At 35.7% G+C, this 20,217-nt stretch overlaps 1 protein-coding gene across 1 annotated transcript in view; it reads left to right on the top strand.

Annotated features, from left to right (window-relative positions):
- LOC135210900 (protein turtle-like) overlaps window positions 1–15,361 on the top strand; it is a 194,512-nt gene extending 179,151 nt beyond the window's left edge. Inside the window, 7 exon segments of the mRNA XM_064243838.1 lie at window positions 245–538; window positions 4,469–4,555; window positions 4,558–4,640; window positions 4,996–5,125; window positions 7,563–7,897; window positions 11,979–12,152; window positions 14,575–15,361. Of these exon segments, the coding sequence (XP_064099908.1) occupies window positions 245–538; window positions 4,469–4,555; window positions 4,558–4,640; window positions 4,996–5,125; window positions 7,563–7,897; window positions 11,979–12,152; window positions 14,575–15,057 (1,586 nt within the window). The 3' untranslated portion in view covers window positions 15,058–15,361.
- Window positions 15,362–20,217: the final 4,856 nt, after the last annotated feature.

Below are 20,217 nucleotides of genomic sequence, written 5' to 3'. Positions count from 1 at the left end.
TCATTACATTAATATGATTAATCGAATTGCTCTCACTTAAAACAAGAGGACTCCTCAGCTATACATAAAAGAATTATTAAAAAAGACGATTACTAAATTCAACTTATTATATAAGGAGCACCAGATTCCATTCTCAACTTATGAAATGAAAATGACCGAAAACTGAACTCTGGACAACCTTCCTATACTTATCCTTTTCACGTGAACCACTAAATTCTAAGCGTTTTCCGAACCTCTCTCTCAGACTCTCCCGTCTGCTCCCCTGGGCAAGTGACCACGTACCCAGTCGGAAGGTACGAGGACGCAGAGGTCACCTGCTCAGTGCAAGCCAACCCCCTGCAGGCTTCCTTCCAGTGGACCTTCAACAACACGGCGGATACGATCGACGTTCCCCAAGGGCGGTTCACCTCAACCAGCAGCCACAGCGTCATCACGTACACGCCGATGACGTCACTCGATTATGGCACTCTTCTGTGCTGGGCGTCAAACGAAATAGGGACTCAGACGAAGCCTTGCATATTTCACATAGTGCCTGCAGGTCTGTTATGTTAACGAGCATTCTCAATTGTTTGTTGCATGCATGCTTGCATACAACAATGCATGTCATCAGATAGTGTATTTTGCTCAGTCATAACTAAAAATCCGGTAGGTGAATGGTTAGAAAACTCAAGATTTTTGTTCATGAATACCATTGTAAAAGATCACCCATGATTGAGGTCCGTTTTCATTTGCGGTCATTTAAAGGCGGGGTGTTGTGGGGGGGGAGGGGGGGGCGCAGGGAGGGAGGGACGCGTCACCTGATCACGCTCCCTTTCCCGCCAGGGGCATATATAACAGAACACTTTTCTTTAAATAAATTATTGTTAGCACCAAAAAATTTGCATAGTTTAATTATTATTTCTTTCACAACAACAACTGTACAACAACAAAAACAATAATAAAAACAACTACTACTGCGTGTGCATATATGTGCGTGCATACTTATATAAATATTTATATATATTTACCGTATGTAGAATCTACTGGTCATTTATACTAGATACATATGTAATTGTAATAGCTACAATACCTCTTGACTTCTGGATAAGCTTGTCGCTACTTAATCCAAGTGCAAAAAACATGAAGAAATTATGTTGCTCGGTAGCGGGGAAACGAACCATAACAACGACGAATACCATAACAATGACGAGGCCAAGGTGCGGACTGACCACCGTATGTATGTACTGCATGTTACAGATATATATATATATATATATATATATATATATTATATATATATATATATATATATATATATATATATATATATCCGCCACTGGGTTGTTTGGATTTTTGTTGTCACCATTGTCATTGCCATTGCCTCCAGTACCGTGCGATGCAAAGAGCCTGTGAAACTTACGTTTCGACTTCCACAAATTTCCAATAATCTCCATCTTTTTCTTGTAGTTCTCATGATATAGGTGTTCCAATTCCTCATTACCTCATGTACTTATAAGTTTCCATCACGGTAAAACTTCTCAGTGCTGCCATCTAACTATTAATAATCTCCTGAAAGCTTTGATCGCAGCATCTTTAGATATAGTTTCATTGCCATAACATGGTTCACGTATCAGACTTATGTGTACTCATACGGGTAATGTCGTTTCAAAATTCAGTTTATTTGATTTCCAAATCTTATTCAGCCTGCTCATATTCTGAATTTTTCATTTTTTAAGTTTTTCACTAAATTTCAACTCAAGCAAATTTTCACTGGACATCGTTGTTTCTATATACTTGAAAGATTCATTCTCATTTATGCATTTAACGCCATTTCACACCTTTGTGTACAATCTCTCATCACTTCTCTAGATTTATGATGCATTCTATTAAGCAAGATTTGAACAATTTTGTGGTGTTTTATTAATTAAAATAGCTTGATCTAGTACAGTCTGTCCAGTTTGTATCGTTCAGCTTAAAACTGTCTTCCATCTTCGTATCCTTGTTAAAAAAACTATGAGAAAGACAAACAGCAAAGGCAAAGTAACATTCCATTGTAGCATTCCATAATTGACGGCAAGTTCACTTGAGAAGACAAGACTGCAACGTGATCTTGAACTTGGTTGCTGCATAATTGTAATTCTTCGTTCACGTTTAATTTTGATATATATATAATATATATTATATATATATATATATAGATATATATATATATATATATATATGTGTGTGGTGTGGTGTGTGTGTGTGTGTGTGTGTGTGGTGCCTGTGTGTGTGTGTGTGTGTGTGTGTGTGCGTGTGTATACATACATGCACACACACGTATATATGTACATAATACATACATTCATGCATACAAACCATTTAGAAATTTTGTAATTGAAATGGTTAGCTGGCCTCCTTTCTCCTTTTTTAGGCACTTTTTTCTCCCAGTCACATCAAACATTCGGAAGACTTTTGTCACACATTCAGAGAAGCACATATACCACTTCACAACATAAACTTTTAAGCCTTGACGTAGACTCCCTATTCACAAAAGTACAGTACAGGACGTTCTTCAGTTTTTAAGGGAAAAATTATCCCCCTATTCAGATCATTTCCCTTTGGCACTTGACAAATAATAAAGTTAGTTGAATTATGTGCATCTAATAACGTATTTTCATTCGGGGAATCATTCTACAAGCAAAAATTCGGTGTTAGTATGGGTAGTCCTTTAAGTCCTATTTTAGCCAATCTGTACATGGAATACTTTGAAACTACAGTAATAAATGCAATAAAACCCAAAAACATGCTGTGGATGAGATACGTGGATGACATACTAAACATTTTTGGGATAATAAGTGTGGGGTAATTTTAATGAATTCCTCTCAAAATTAAACGCATTAGTGCCCAGGCATCAAATTTAAAGTTGAATGGGAAACAGACAACAAAATTCCTTTTCTTGATGTTTTAATAATTCAGAGACACGACAGAATACAAATTTACCATATACAGAAAACCAACGTTCTCACTTTGCATATATTCACTACTTTAGCTATCATGACAATACTATCAAGATAGGTCTAGATAGCAACCTATTCTTAAGAGCCTTACGAATTTGTTCCCCAGATTTCCTGGAAAAAGAATTTGAACTAATTCGCAAGCAACTTTCATCTTTAAAGTTCCTGACCATATAATTGAGAAGCAATTCAAAAAGCAAACAAAAGTAATTTTCTACCGACCCCCTAAAGACAAGACCAGAGACACACCCAACAATAAAATAAAAATTCCCCACCTGGGAGACGATTAAGAGAGTAACTCACACCCTTGGGAAATCCAACCCTTTTGCATTTACCTACCCAAATACCTTAGCCAAATCCCTGATTAACGTCCAACAAAAGACATCGCCCGCCCAGACTCTGGGGTATATGAGATCCCATGCCAGGAATGTGACCAATCTTACATCGGATTTACAGGTAAATCACTTCCCCAGAGATTAATACAACACAAACGGTCAGTTAGGTATGGACAACAGAACTCGGCTATTTTCAACCATATAAATGAACATAACCATAGAATAAACTGGAATATGTCACGTGTAATTTATAGCAGCAACTGCCGGTACAAAGAGTCAAATGATGGATCGGCCTTAATAAAAGAGAAGCAGTAATGAACATCTCAAAAGGGAATTGGACATCGGACATCGTCGACGCAGTGTTCATTCAACCAAACGCTTTAAGAGATTAAAGGAAGATTATCGCGGGGGTGACCTAAATTGGCTTACTTGTGGACGAATCTCTTGGTATAATACCACCTTTTCTGTAAACTTTTCTCATTCATATACCTGAAGAGAGAGACAGCCAGTCTCTGAAATATAGTACTTTTCTTTTCTCTCTACATTTTGGTGTTTTTATGGGCTCCTTTATTAGATGGAATTCTGTTGTTACAGAAACACTACCCAGACATAATATATATGTATATAGTATATATATTATATATATATATATATATATATATATAGCTTATATATACGATATTATATATAAGTTATATATATATACCCACAATATATATAATATATATATATAAATATATATATATATACCTGCGATTCTAATTAAAACTGTTCAAAGGACCTTGGAGTCGGATTCAATTTCTATTGCTTGATATATTTAACAGCGGTTGCTTCTGTTTAAAAGCTCAAAATCATAAGCCCATGAAAAATTCCTCAGACGTCAAAAATACGAAAGGTTTTGACGTCAGCATATTCTGTCTGAGATGTCAAGCATAGAAACCTCGGTGTTATCATAGACCGTACTCTAATATCATTAAAAGAATTAGGACGTTTCGCTTCGTTTGTGTTACCGTAGACCTTTGGCAAAGTTATATAGGTTCCGTTACCTTCCGACTTGTCTGGAAAAATATACCTTCACACACAACACACACATACAAGCATTGAAATCTGTAAGATGGAAAAAATGGCAATAGAATAACGTGTGTTTTTCTATATTAGGAAAACCAGACCCTCCCATGAACTGCTCAGTTAACGAGCGAACTCAAGTTTCCGTGAAGATAAGCTGTGAAGAAGGAAGCAGCGGAGGCTCACTCAGTCCTTCATCCTGGAAGCCAGTCTTCGGAATGGACGACACACTATCAACGTAACTTCACCCGAACCTTCCTTTTCGGTAAGGGTTTATGACCTCGTAACACAAGCGTAACTGGTCGCTTATAGCTCAAGGTTTGTTGCCTCGGATGATGTGCTCTCTGTAACATACTGTACATGAGAGAGAGAGAGAGAGAGAGAGAGAGAGAGAGAGAGAGCACTCGTGTCCAAAATCACATTAAGATTTTGAAATATTTCATCCATGACTTTTTAACGAAACAAACCTACCAAAATTTTCACTGGACCGCCTGCTTCGTTCTTTGTATTTTTGTATGTATTATGAACTCTAATAAGATAAAATCCTTCTGGAGATGTAGGGCTTCATATACAGTACTTCAAAAGCAGATGTGATAGCTGGTCTCTAATATACTCAACAGGTTAATGGACTCCAACCCGGAGAGCAGTATCGTATCAACATCAGAGCGAAAAATGAGAAAGGTTTCAGTGTCCCGACTTTGTTCACCATCTCCAGTCTTAGCGACACCGGCGCTGTCTATCAACCTCACGGTAAATCGAGATTTTTAGTTGTGGTTTGTTGATGACTAATGTGTGTGAATACACATAAAGTTGTAACATGATACGATTCATACATGCATGCATACGTGCAAATGCAAATACGTTGACAAATGCAAATTAATATATAATAATATAATATATAATAAGTTAAATAATTATTATTATTTGGTATTGTATGATATATATATATTTATATATATATATATATATATATGTATATATATATATATATATATATATAGATATATATATATATAATATATAGTTACTATTTACTATATATATATGTATAATATAATTATAAAATATTATATATAGATAATATATATATATTATATTTATATATTATATTAATATATATATATATTTACATATATATATATACTTTATATTATATTATAATTTATATATATTTATAATTATATATTATATATTTTATTATATAATTTTTTACATATATATATATATATAATATACTATATTTAATTATTATTATAGAATATTAATATATTATATATTGTATTATTAAATAAAGATTTTGTATTACATATACAAAGTATGGTAAATTGTGCCCACATTCACTTTGTTAAAAAAACAGGATACAGTATTCATGGTTATAAAATAAAATGCCATCAAAATACAATTTGGTTTAAAAGCAAGAGACCTATATTTCGGTGGACTGACTGCTAACCTTATCAAGTAGTGAATGACAGAAGTTACATTTGGCCAAAATATATAGTGGGAGATGCCCTTAGGTAATACCTGGGGTTACTGCTAAGCCGACTTTGGTTCTGTTATTGTTCTTAATCCGTTTCATCGTTGTTATATTATTTATATATATATTATATATAATATATATATATAGAAATATATATATATTATATATATATATTTTATAGTCTATTTAGTCAGTCCAAAGAATATAGTCCTTAGCTTTAAAACCAGAGTTTGAATCGGCCTCTTAATACCTGAGATATATACATTTACTTATAGTATTATATATATAGATATATATATATATAGAGAGAGAGAGAGAGAGAGAGAGAGAGAGAGAGAGAGAGAGATAGAGAGAGAGAGAGAACACTAATTTACCTCTCCCGTGGCATAACAACGCGTAGGAAAGGTATTGGACCCCAGCGGGAAGTGGGAAGTAATAATCCTAAATTCCCGAAGACTTCTTGCCATGAGTCTGACAGCCATAATTCTTTTGCTTCTGAAGGATACTGGAAAGTAAAACAGTAAAAAGCTTTGTTGCTTGTGTTGCCGCTTACTGTCTGCTGTAAAATGAAATACATGACAAATTAATAGTATAAAGAAATATAGGCTTTGAATGGATGGATGTGCTAAGGTAAAAAAAAAAACTAGAGTAAATAATATTTCAAAGAGTAAAATGATTTTAGAATATTAAGCTACAACCGCTTAATATTCTAAAATGATTGGAATATTGCACAGGACTGGGAGTGACGGTGAACTGGTTAAGTCTGACAGGGAGATGTGAAGGAATGAAAGATTTACTTTTGTTTTAGGAGCCTTTCGGGGATATGTGAAAGATGTTTCATTTCACGGACTGTGTTACTTTGGGTAGAGGGCAGAGAAAGAGAAAACGATGAACATGTGTTTATATGATGGCATAGGGTTGGTGTAAAGTTGGTTGTGCTTGTTGATTGCAATACAAGTTTAGATGACAGAAAAACATGACTAAATTGCTAATTTGACACTGCCTGCAGGAAAAGTATTCTAGGATGGTCCTAGTTAATGGCAATTGAAGGCTTCAAAAGAACTTTCAAGAGAATATTCTAAAATGCAGAAAAATAGTGAAAAGTTTGTTGGACTCTCCGTCAGTGTACAGAAGTCCAAAAAGTAAGTTGATAAATTTTAATATTGAGAAGAAAATTATCCTAGTCAATATTTGTAAAACGATACTGAAATTGGAAAAATCTTCTGCTAAGTAAAATGATTGTAGAGTATCGTAATCGGCTCTCATAAAATCCAGTAGATCGAGTCACATTCTGGAGAAAGAAGAGGCAGAATGGGCCAGGATATAGCATTCAGAAGTGGTAGGAGCTGATAGCGAGTTTCAAGGGATCAAGATGGATCGTTGAAGCATCAGGAAGTGCTTTGGGGTAGAGTTGCAACGATAAAAGGAATCTCAAAAAAATGCATAACTGTACAGTCAAAGGGAAGATTCACTGAACGAAAGTCACATTATTTGAGATAAAGCAGAAAGTAGGAGAATATAACAGTAAGGGCTTGTTCCTCTCAAACGGAATAATCTCCTGATTTTCCAGGGTCACAAAAGGGAACAGGCAGGGTAGCGGTACCTAACAGCATCTTCCTGTCGCTGTATTTCAAAGGTATCATATTTATTTATTGACTTATCGATAAATTTGTTTATTTATTCATTAATTTCATTTGTGTATCTCGACAGACGGTCCATCCGAAGCCGAAGTTCGAGACGGAGGGAAGAACGGAAGCGGAGCCGAGAGTTACCAGGGGAAAGAAGAGGACGAAAAAGGGGAACCGGTTGCCGAGACGGCTGCCTTATACCACATCTTCCCCATCATTCTCGGATTGGGTGGAGGTCTGCTGATCGTATCCTCCATCATATTATCGGTTCTACTGATAAGAAGTCGAAGGCAGAGGCTACAGCATCCTCCGGCGGCGTCGACTTCAATTGGTCACGTCCCGAGGGGGATTCTGAAATCACCCATCATGTCTCCGAGGCACACTTGCAAATCCACTCCGATAGACAGCGACCTTCAGGTGTGTATTCCTCGTGGATTTCACTGCTATTGCGACTGTTCTAAGGAGAGGCTTCAAGTCGTTTATTCTGACAATGTTTTGAATGTTGTTCCGCCTTTTTGTCTTCAGCTTTGTTCAACCTTTCTAGTTTCCTGTAAAAGAGAACCATTGAGACGGCTTAGTCTGTCCGTTCGCATTTTTTCTATCTGCACTTTTCTGTCTGCCATCAGATCTTAAAAACTACTGAGGTTAGAGGGCTGCAAATTGGTATGTTAATCATCCACCCTCCTATCATCAAACACACCAAATTGTCGCCCTCTACCCTCAGTAGTTTTTATTTTTATTTAAGTTTAAAATCAGCCATGATCGTGCCTCTGGCAACGTCATAGTACAGACCACTACAGGGCTGTGCCTGAAAGTTTTATAGGCCGCGGTTCAGAAAACTCGATTGCGCCGAAGAAACTTCGGGTGATCTTTTACTTGTTATCTTTTGTACTCAGATCCTCCCAGACTATACGATCCACCACTTAATTCTGGATATGTTATTATATATTTATAACAGCTTTGTATTTTCTTGTTTGAGGGTCAATACTATTCCCAGAGTTCAAGCTTGGTGCATGAAGATTTTATCTTCCTGAGCAGGATCACATGAGCTTTATTTCATAATTATTTATTTGTTTGATTTTATTTGTTTTTCTTTGTTATTTCTTTTTTTCTGAGAGGCTGCTTTCCTTGTTGCGACCCTTCGGGTTTTAGGTCGTCATTTTTTCTAAATGTAGTTACAGATTCTCTAATAACAACAACAAGAACAACTAAAACAACTGCAATAATAATAATAATAATAATGATAACAATCAGAGTTGATCTTTCTTGTTTGTCCTCCCCGGGTGGGGCCGGGCTACGTATGGGTTCGAGATGGTAGGGGAGACATAACACATCCACCCTCCTCCTGAAAAGGACCTGTTTGTCCTCCCCGGATGGGACGGGGTTAGGTATTGAACTAGGTATGAGCTTAAATAACGTTGAATACTACTAGTTACTGATTCACTTCCAGGAAACCTATCAATCCTAATTCTTAAAATCCCAATTCTTTTAAATCTACATTTTCTCAAAGGAAGGACAAAGGCTATGACGATTGCCTGCCCCCCCCCCCCCCCCCCTTCAAAAAAAAAAAAAGTTCTGTCACTTTAAGGCAAGAGAGCTTTTTCGAAATATTCTCCTTAAATGATGAAAACCCAGTCTCTTCAGTAGGGCAATACTGATTGTTCAGGAAACAAGGTAGAATGTTGATAATGGATATTCTGAATGTGAATTTCATGTTAAACTCTCATTTCGCTGTTGACACATTTGTATTTCCAAGATGGCAAAACATGGCGTGCTCTGAGAGCCCGAATGAATGACAACGTGATAAATCATGACCCTCGAGAGCAGCAATCAGAGAAGATTGATAGCTCATCATTGGTGGCCCACAACCTACTTGTAGCACCACTGAATTGGGATTAGTGCTGGACTGCAATCCTTTTATTACGCTCAATCAAAAATATAGGTCAGTGGAAAGCCACTTCAGCCAGGAAAGCAATATGTTATAAGTATTAAGAATTCGATGAACCATATTATCTTCATTTTTATTATTACTATTTTTTTTTTCTTCCTATTTGACTGGGTGGTATTATAGCGTGGGGTTCCGGGTTGCCTCTTGCCTCCTTAGGAATCCATTATTTTTTCTCACTATGTGAGCTGTTTCCAATAGCATGCTCTTCTGAGTGAGTCCTTGAGCTGCTTCGGCATTTTTTCCTGGTTCCTTTTCAGGGATCTCGGGATCGTCCCTAGTGTTCCCATGATTATGGGTACAACTTTCACTGCCATATCCTATATACGTCTATGTTTCTACTTTCAGGTCTTGATACTTATCAATCCTTTTTCTTTCTTTTTCATCCATTCTTGTGTCCCGTGGTTCTGCGACATCAGCGAATGATGCTTTCTTCTTGACTTTGTCAATCAGCGTCAAGTCTGGTCTATTGGCACGTATCACCTTATCTGTTCTGATACCATAATCCCAGAGGATCTTTGCCTAATCGAATTCTATCACTCCCTCAGGTTGGTGTTCGTACCATTTATTACTGAAGCTAGCTGTTGTTTCTTGTACAGGCTCCAGTGGAGAGCTTTCGCTGCTGAATCATGCCTCTTTTTGTACTGGTTCTCTGCAAGCGTTGGATATTCGCTCGCTACGTGGTTTATGGTCTCGTCTTTCACATTGAACTTCCTGCATATGGATGAGATGTTATTTCCATCTATTATTATTATTATTATTATTATTATTATTATTATTATTATTATTATTATTATTATGGTAATAGAATTTGTGGTAGAGATAGATGAATAGGAATTCACACTGTGCCCCTGGAATTTATAGTTGAGAAAATCCTTGCACTAAGACACGGGAACTACTAAAAATGAAAAATATATATTCGAGAACGAGTTTTAGAAAATTCGCAACATTGTACGTGTGTCATCTACATGTGATGGCAAATCAACATTGTTTAATTGATGTCAATCCATATGCAAATTACGCTGTGGTCGCCAGATTTATTTGGTCTCATGGATTAAATATTTAAAAAGTTTGTTCACCTTTGAGAACATCGATGTAATATTGATTAAATTTAATTTCAAAGTGGATGCGTATAAAAATCAACTGATCTAGTATATCATTTAACTTCGTGTTCTGCCTTTTTGAATTTTCACGATAAATAAGAAAATATTGCTGGTAAAAAATTCGATAAATTTACCTTGCAATATTTACAAATTATGTGAAATACGATTTGGTAAAATGAGATAAATTTTTTTACTCAAGTAATTATGCAGTGGTGGCCATAAAATCTACCTTCATATATATATCCATATATATATATATATATATATATATAAATTATATATATATATATATATATATATATTTGTGTGTGTGTATAATATATATATATATATATATATATATATATATATATATATATATATATATATATATATATATATAAGGTGATAGCCATCGTCACGTGACATAGTTGCAATTTTGAAAATAAATTTTTGTCACCTTAAAACTGCTTTATTCCAGAATGTCCCATAAATGTCAATCATCTAAAAACACACATTTCTTAGTTTAGCAAACATTTTGATTCAGGAGAACATGCTCCAATATATACCAATAAATCATTGGCATTCAACATAAATTTAGTCACTGAAGTATACTAACATTCTTATTCCCGTGGGCAGAAGTGAACACCTTTTCATAAAATGAGATATATAAACAAGTAAAAAGTGAGCCGAAGTTTCTTCGGTGCAATCGAGTTTTCTGTACAGCGTATAATGCTGTATGAGCCGCTGTCCATGAAACTTTCAGCTAAGGCTCCGCAGTAGCCTGTCCTATAGCGTTGCAAAAATTAACCATAAATAGGATAAAAACTACTGAGGCTAGAGGGCTGCGATTTGGAAGGTTTGATGATTGGAGGATGGATGATCAATAGACCACCAGCCTCAGTAGCTTTGAAATCTGCGCGTGGAGAGAAAACGTGCGGACGGACAGACAAATAGCCATCTCGAAAGCTTTCTCTTACAGAAAAACTAAAAGGAAACATCTAAGGCTTCCATAGGTATTTCACTTTAGAAGGTAGTAACCAAAACCTTTCTGTACTGCTATTATTGTTTAAGGCAAGTGTGAATGGTTAAAGTTCCCCGTTGGACGAATGGTTTTCGCACTCGGCTACCAATCCAATGGTCCGAAGTTCGATTCTCGGCTCGGCCAACGCGGAATCAGAGGAATTTATTTCTGGTGATGGAAATTCATTTCTCGATATAATGTGGTTCGGATCCCACAATAAGCTGTAGGTTCCGTTGCTAGGTGACTCATTGGTTCCTAGCTACGTAAAAATATCTAATCCTTCGGGGCAGCCCTAGGAGAGTTGTTCATCAGCTCAGTGGTCTTGTCAAACTAAGATATATACTTTGTGAATTGTTGAAATACCTTTAGAATTATCATCGGGACATCGTCGCTGTTACCGCTTCCAAATGGCTTATTGTGTCGCTTTCCCGTTGTGGCCATTGCCAGGTGGAGAGCGAGAGTGACGCCGACCCCGACGTCATCCCCCTCCGCCAGTCTCTCCAGAGTCCCCCCGACGGAGAAGCTTCGGCTGCGGCTGTTGCTACTGCTGCTCCAGCAGCGACGCTCCTGCCCCCTGACTGCTATAAATACACCTCTCTGCCTGTCGCGTTTCCCAACATTGTAAGTTGAACGTGGCACTTCTATAATCAGGTTACTCGAACGCGCACACAAAACTTTTTTTTTTTCCCTTACATATTTATGTTTTCATCTTCAAACGGGTGGCTACTGGAATTATTACTATTCCGGAGGTTGTAATGACTAGTCAAGTATACTCGGTTTTTTTCCATCTGTCTATCCGCCTGTGGTGTTTGCGTATGGTAACACTGCGTCCCGGGCTTTAGATAGTTACATTCAGCTTACATTCAACAATAATAACAATATCCTATTTCGAATATTAACGGTGTAATTCACATACAGTAAATTATTAAAACACTTTTCAGTTGCAAATGTACACCCAGATATCCTTTTATTTACCTAAAACTTACACATAGCGTAACTATTTAAAGCCCGGGACGCAGTGTTACCATACAAAAACACCACTGGCGGATGGACAGATGGAAAAAAACTGAGTATAGGTATATTTATATACATATTAATACATATATATGAATGTATTAATGTCTATATATGTGTGTGTGTGTGTGTTTGTGAGTGTGTGTGTACATACATAAATATCTATGCAAATTATATATACAAATATATATATCTTAAATATATAGTATAAAATATATAATATATATATATATATATATAATATATATGAATATATATATAAATATATATACATATATAGATATATATATATATATATTAATATATTAGATATATATATATATATATATATACTGTTATGCATGAGTGAACCTTTCATATCTATAGCCTTTGATTCAACTATCTGTCGTCTGTTTCTTGCCTAAGTTAATCCGAAGCTTCTGTTTTGTTGAATTATAAATTCCCACACATTTTTATACCATTCCAATGATAATGATGACACACATTGGTCTTGCAACGTTCGGGTATACTATACAAATTACTTTAAACGACTGGACCAGTGCTTTTCAGTTCAGTGTTATAGAAAGAAATGTTTGGAATACGCTAAAAAGATGAAAAAAAAAAATCACTACCAAGCTGTTATTCGAGAGAATAAAATTCCCAAGTTCTACCCTCAGCCACCAAGATAATTACGGTCACATAGAGAGTCTGCTGTTTATAAATTTCGTTTGAGGGTTTCAGGTCTCGAGACTGAGAACTTATACAAAATGTTAAGGAAATTATGAAGTTAAAAATTCCAAGTCAGAGGTAGAAGCACATGTTTATTCAATCGTTTCGGGTGTTGGTAACTTGTAGTAATTAATTATACAATGATGTATGCCTACATACATACTCACATACGTACGCATACACACACACACACACACACACACACACACACACATATATATATAATATATTATAATATTAGTATATAAACTACACATTGAATGTTATTATATGCTATATATGACTGTAGCATATATATATATATATAGAATGGATATGGGAAGCGGTTTGCTATCAACCACATACACAAGGAGCTGAAGGAGACGTCATGTACCAGTAATTGTCCATTTATTAAACAAGCTGACGTTTTCGAGGACACAGCCTCATTTTCAAAGCTGAAAAACGTAATTATTAATAATATAAAAGACTTAAGAATTAAGAAATTTACAATTTAAAAAATAATTTAATTTAACACATATATATATATATATATATATATATATATATATATATATAATAACACATCACATGAATATATATATGCTATATATATGATATCTATATATATATATATATATATATATATATATATATGTGTGTGTGTGTGTGTGTTTGTCAATGTGTGGGTATCTATGTAGTGTGTGTAGTTGTAAAACATACCAACTTCCAGCCTAGAGATGCTTATTAGTTTTCCATTTAATGACATACTTTGAATAAATTCTAGACGAAACAACGTCTCAGGAATTCAGAATTCTTCTGAGGGACTCATATCCTATGAACGAGCGAGTATCGTTAATCAATAATGACACGTTTTGGTGGAAATGAGTATTTTCTTGTCATTTTTTATGACGGGCATTTCTCTTCAAGGAAACCTGATTTTTATGTTTTTGTCTATTTTTACATAGCTTTCTTTTAGTGTATTGCTTTCGCTCATTATATCTCCTTACTAGGTTGAACACGCTTTTTTATTATGCTTTTTCATAGATGGCAATTGAAGCCTACCTGTACCTATTGCGCAACTATAATTTTTTCCCTTATATAAGGTAAAAAAAGCACATATACACGCCTATGTGTGCATATATGTTTAATTGTTTACGTTTCACTTTTGCATATTTCTCTGTTAATAAGTAACTTGTTTCTCTCCGAAAAAGAGTAAGAAAAAATGTGTGATGTAGCCTATTCAGCAATGAATTATTCCTTAGAATTCAATCAATTACTGCGATATAATTAAACTTGAACATTCGTGGAACCTTCATAATTATTGACGGCTTTATCTCATTAGGTAAACCAGCGATACAGCAGACTTCCAGTGTCTCCCTCAGTGGCGACGATATCAAGCATTGCCGAAGGAGGAGGAGGAGGAGGAGGAGGTGGAGGATGTGCAATGAAAGGAAGCAGAACGTGTGCGCAAGGAGAAGTGCAGGAAGGAGTTTTCACTTTGTCCTACGACTGTCGGGCGCTGTTGGATGGACAACTAAATTGCCTGGATCCCGCATACCACTCATGTAGTAGGTCTTCTACACTCCCGAGAATTTCCTCAGCCTCTGCCGCTCCCTGTCCTCGAGGTACCGTCGTCTGCCAGGGGCAGCAATTAGAACCTCATAGTCGTCCTTCCCTCGGGCTGGAAGGAGGCCTTCCCGCTCGTCTGACGCACCAGAATTCGGGTGACAAGCGCCCTTCCTTCCCGTTGGTGTCGAGCCCAAATGCTTTCGAAGACGACGCCCCCACGACTCCCCTGCTGAGCAAGAGAGAAAGTTCTGTTTGATGCCGACCGAGAATCGATGAAGATGTCGCTCTTTCTCGGCGGCAGAATCCGTAATTTTATCGAAAGTCGATCCTAGTTTTTATAATATTTTTTATTGTGAGATAATATATTGCAAAGACAGTCATAGCAACCTATTCTTGAATAGCCCTGACAATCATTTTATACAGAATAGAGTACAAAGATAAATTAATGAATGAATACGTAAGTATTAGAAAAATATTAACTGATTTTATTTATTGATCTATAACAGCCGATTAATACCGGTGTTTGTATCTAACACGATGGAAATAAATGTTTAAAGATGTGATGTTTGTTCTTTCCCTATAGAACCCAGAATATACAGGTAGCTTAGAGGTAATACTTTTGAAATATTTAGGCAAAGCAAATTAATAAAACACTAATTAAGGTTTAGGGTTCAAATACACAACTGGTGGGATGGGGAGGGCGGGGGATGGCGGACGTGAGGGGAAGGGGGGTGGGGGAAAGGGGATAGTTATATTTCTTATAACTTCACCGCTTGAATAAACCAGCGGACATTAATACAACCGAGATTATACAAAAAAATATGTACAGAAAAATAACATTTTCTATTCAATAAAATAAGTAAAATTATACATGAAAAATATTCGGGAAGTTATTCTATAAACTGGAAACCACTGGACGACATTCTTATCACCATATGCTGGCTATATATGCAGTAGTTATTTAGGTTAAAAAAAAAAAGGGTGAATAAGGCTGAAACTTAGGAAGGTGACTGAGCCTTGAGATTTGTCATATGACAAAGATCGCCATTGATATCAATAGACGCCGTAGAACATTCCACATCAATGTAAATATCCTCGCCGTTTTATTTGGTAATGAAGATGTGTATGCTATATATCATAGCTTTCGTTTTGCTATAGACAACTTGATGCAACACTGTTAGTTAGGAGAGAAACAACCCACATTCGCAGAAATGTGCCGCTAATTGAGAAACCTCTCAGGTCAAGGAGCCGAAATTTTAATGAAATTTATTGCAGGTTATCAAGTGAGGAAACAAGTAAATCTTTTTGCACTGTGAACAATAAATATATATTTTGTTTACTTAAGTTTATGAATGCTGATATGAGCGCGCATACTTTGACATGGCAGTGACGCTTGTATGGTAAAGGGACAATACTTGAGTAGCCAACGGAATATACGTTATAAGAATAATGATCGATGCTGCAGAGTTGAAGATTGTTAAGGGATATCTCAGATAGTTTAAAGAACACAAAAGGTTTCCCACTATCTCAATGAAAACATAACTCGTCTTTTCTTTTTGACATGAAGGAAAATGATTAGAAATGCAACGTATAACAGCTTAGCATAAAATAACAAATTTGCTGCTGCCAAAGAACGATCTCCTTTTAAAAGTTACGATCGTGAGTTGCACTGCCGGAATACAAAAAAGAAGAAGAAGAAGAAGAAGAAGAAAAAGAAGAAGTCTGATTACTTGCAAAACAAAATGTAATTTATTTTAAATATTACGAAAAAGGTCTCGGTTCCTCCCCTTTCGCTTCCAGTTCGTTTTGGGCAAGAAAGGCAATCCAGGTACAAACGAAAAAAGATAATATGAATGCTGGGGAGAGTTCCTAATTAAAAGTTGAAAGAAAAAACTCACGAGACGGCCAAAGAATAGTCCAAGGAGGGGGAAAGAAAGAGGGGAGTATAAAACTCCGAAGACCTCTTCTTCTTCTTCTTCTTCTTCTTCTTTTCTTCTTCTTCTTCTTCTTCTTCTTCAAGTGGTGTAACAAAGTATCTGGAAGTTTTGGCAATTAAAAAGTTTCTCCCACAAGAACATCATAATCCAGAGTAGAGCAGGAAGACCACTCCTTTTTCGTATTCCTTCTCCCCTAACCCTACTATTTAGTTTCCTGTTAAGTTTTCATTTTCTTTTTCACTGTTTTTTTTTCTTTTTTTTCCTTTATTTTTACTGTTCCCAGTCTTTGTTGCCCAGTTTCTATTTTCCTTCCGTTATTCCGCCATACCATTTTCCTCCTGGTCTTTACCAAGAAACTTTTTTTTTATTTTCCTTTTCACTTAGTTTTATATTTTTCTGTTTTATAGTCACACGCCAATAAAATGATAAAGGTAAGGTTCATTGTTTGAATCATTGATGCCCAAGATTTACAATCGTTTCTTGATCCACAAAAATCCAGTTTAGCATCTGGAGTAAACCGGTTTTAAAATCATGGCCTCAATGCACTTCTTTCTTTTCGTGAAGCTTGTAAATTTCAGGGTGTCATCAAAATATTGCTTAAATTAACGTGATTATCTCAGTATTTGATACAAAATAGACGACCTACGCTAGCCTACATTATAAACTTTTTTGTAATAAAATTCACAGTTAGTTCTTAAAACTATATAATATATATTATTATATATATATATATATATATATGTTTATAAATATATATATATATATATAATATATATATAAATACATGTATATGCACATGTATATGAATAAGTATATCTATGCACACATATATATATTATATATGTGTGTGTGTTTGAACATAAAACGATTTAGTTTTATTGATAGGAGCTTTCATGATATTTTGGGTGTGAAATTAAGGAAGATGAAAGTAATGAAGTAATAATGGTTACATACCATAATCGCCTACTTCACAAAGCTTGAATTAGATGTGATAAAGAACTCAAACTATTTTATGTTCGTTCTAACTTAAGAACATATGCGCCCCCCCCCACCTACCCCCGCAAATGATTCATTCCAGCTCATATTCAGTTTTCGAGCGATCCCTGGCTAATAAAGCAGAAGGCCCATTGAAGAGAAGAGGCTGGCCACTAGGGCGGGCGGCAATCAGACGGAATGACAAAGAAGGAAAGAAGCGCCGAGTCTGGATAAACACATTGGGAACTTTATTCAGCTCGGGAAAGGAACGGCCTGACTGGTGGGGGGGAGGAGCAATAAGTATAAAAGCTGGACCGAGGATTTCGTTTGAGCCTTCAGAGAAAGAGCTGATTGGAGAATGGCTCTCTGAGATCAGCGAAGGAAATTTTCTGCATCATATGAGATTTCCCTCCTGCCCGCCTCCGACCTTCATTTGTTTTTGCTTTTGTTTGGATCTTTCCGGTTGTGCGCTCTCGCTCTCCCCGCGTTTTAACTTCCTTTCTTCTTTGTTCAGTTTACTGCCTCTGTTTTCAGGCGAAATGGCATCATTTCTGGAAGGATGTTTTAAAGGGAACTATACTCTGAGTAAAATATGTCGGCACCCAAAGGCCAGTAGGAGTACCATATGGGGCGGAGGGGTTTTCAAGTCATAACACTGTCCATTGAAAATAAGTAATTAACAGTTTTATGCTGAAATTTTCACAAATTATTTTTTTTTTGAGCGAAAATGATAAAGGCAAATAGATATTCAAATTTCTATTATTCCAGGCCTGAGAGAACTTGCTCTCATCGAATTTCATGTTCACTTCCGGCGTGTAAGATAATTTCCCATTCTCCTGCAAATGACTTCGTTAGGAATTATTCATGGCGCAATCTTGGAACCTGAAAAAAAAGGAGGTGAAGGCTTGGGCTACATGAGACAAACAACTTGCCAGCTTAGAAATGTACATTACAGTCGTCTGCATATATACCTATGTGTGCAATGTCTGTTTCTCTCTTTATGCCTTGTAACACGTACGCTTGTGTTTTTATTTAGATAGATATACAGAAATGAACGTATAGTCATGAATACATACAGAACTGGGGTAGTCAGGCTCTCTACTTCCTCTTCGTTAATCAATATAATATATATATATAGTATATATATATATATATATACATATATATCATATAATTATATATAATTTATATATATATATATATATATCATATATATATATATATATATTTATATATATAAATATATATATATATATATATATTGATATATAGTATATACATATATATATATATATATATATATATATATATATATATATATATATCATTCGAGCTACAAATGTCCTTTAATATCTAATTCGCTCTACCTCGGAATTGATATATTTTCATATATGTAAAGAGGGAGAATTTTTAGTTGATAATAATTTCGTACCCCCATGGGATCGAACCACCGTCCAGTTGGACGGGAAACGAAATCAGAAACGGACAGTGACGCTACCGAGTCTGCTTGATCCCATGGGGGGACGAAATTATTATCAACTAAAAATTCCCCCTCGGTACATATATGAAAATATATCAATTCCGAGGTAGAGCGAATTAGATATTAAAGGACATTTGTAGCTCGAATGATTTATATGAATCACGGTGATGTGATAAGTATTTATATATATGTGTGTGTGTGTGTGTGTGTGTTTACAGAGAGTTCCTCGTTGGACGAGTGGTTTCCCTGCTCGCATACCAATCTGGTGGTCCGAAGTTAGATTCTCCGATCGGCCAACACAGAATGAGAAGATTTTATCTCTGGTGATAGAAATTCATTTCTCGATATAATGTGGTTCAGATCCCACAATAAGCTGTAGGTTCCGTTGCTACGAAACCAATTGGTTCCTATCCACGTAAAAAATATCTCAACCTTCGTGCCAGCCCTAGGAGAGCTATTAATCAGCTCAGTGATCTGGTAAAACGAAGATATACTCAACTTTACACGTACACACACACACACACACACAGAAAGAGAGAGAGATAGCGCAACAATAAGGAATTGTCTATCAGAATATCTTTTAATGCAGTCCCTCGCTGACATGTTAATGCTATTATCGTTTTGGGAGTATATGAAGCTGGAAAGGGTTCTGTGCGTTAATGGAGTATTTAGCATAGTACACAGAGAGAAGAACAACGCATATGAATGTCCACGATATTATACGCAAGAACTGTCATTCTTCAGTCTGTTGTATTCAAAGTAAGCGAAAGAAAGAATGCTTGATATATATATATATATATATATATATATATATATATATATATATATATATATATATATATATTCTAAGCCAAATAATATTTTGGACGCTCAACTATTCGACCTATCATCCTCAATTACTACGATTTCTTTATTCATTGTCTTCATTTAGACTTCATGACATACTTTTTAAAAAATATGCCGTACTTCTTATATATAAATCACCATCTTTAATCATTATAAACTACAGCGAGAAAAAGTAATT

This window comes from Macrobrachium nipponense, chromosome 4 (assembly GCF_015104395.2).
Source record: "Macrobrachium nipponense isolate FS-2020 chromosome 4, ASM1510439v2, whole genome shotgun sequence".
NCBI classification, from domain to species: Eukaryota; Metazoa; Arthropoda; class Malacostraca; order Decapoda; family Palaemonidae; genus Macrobrachium; species Macrobrachium nipponense.
This window is presented reverse-complemented; position numbering and strand designations above follow the sequence as displayed.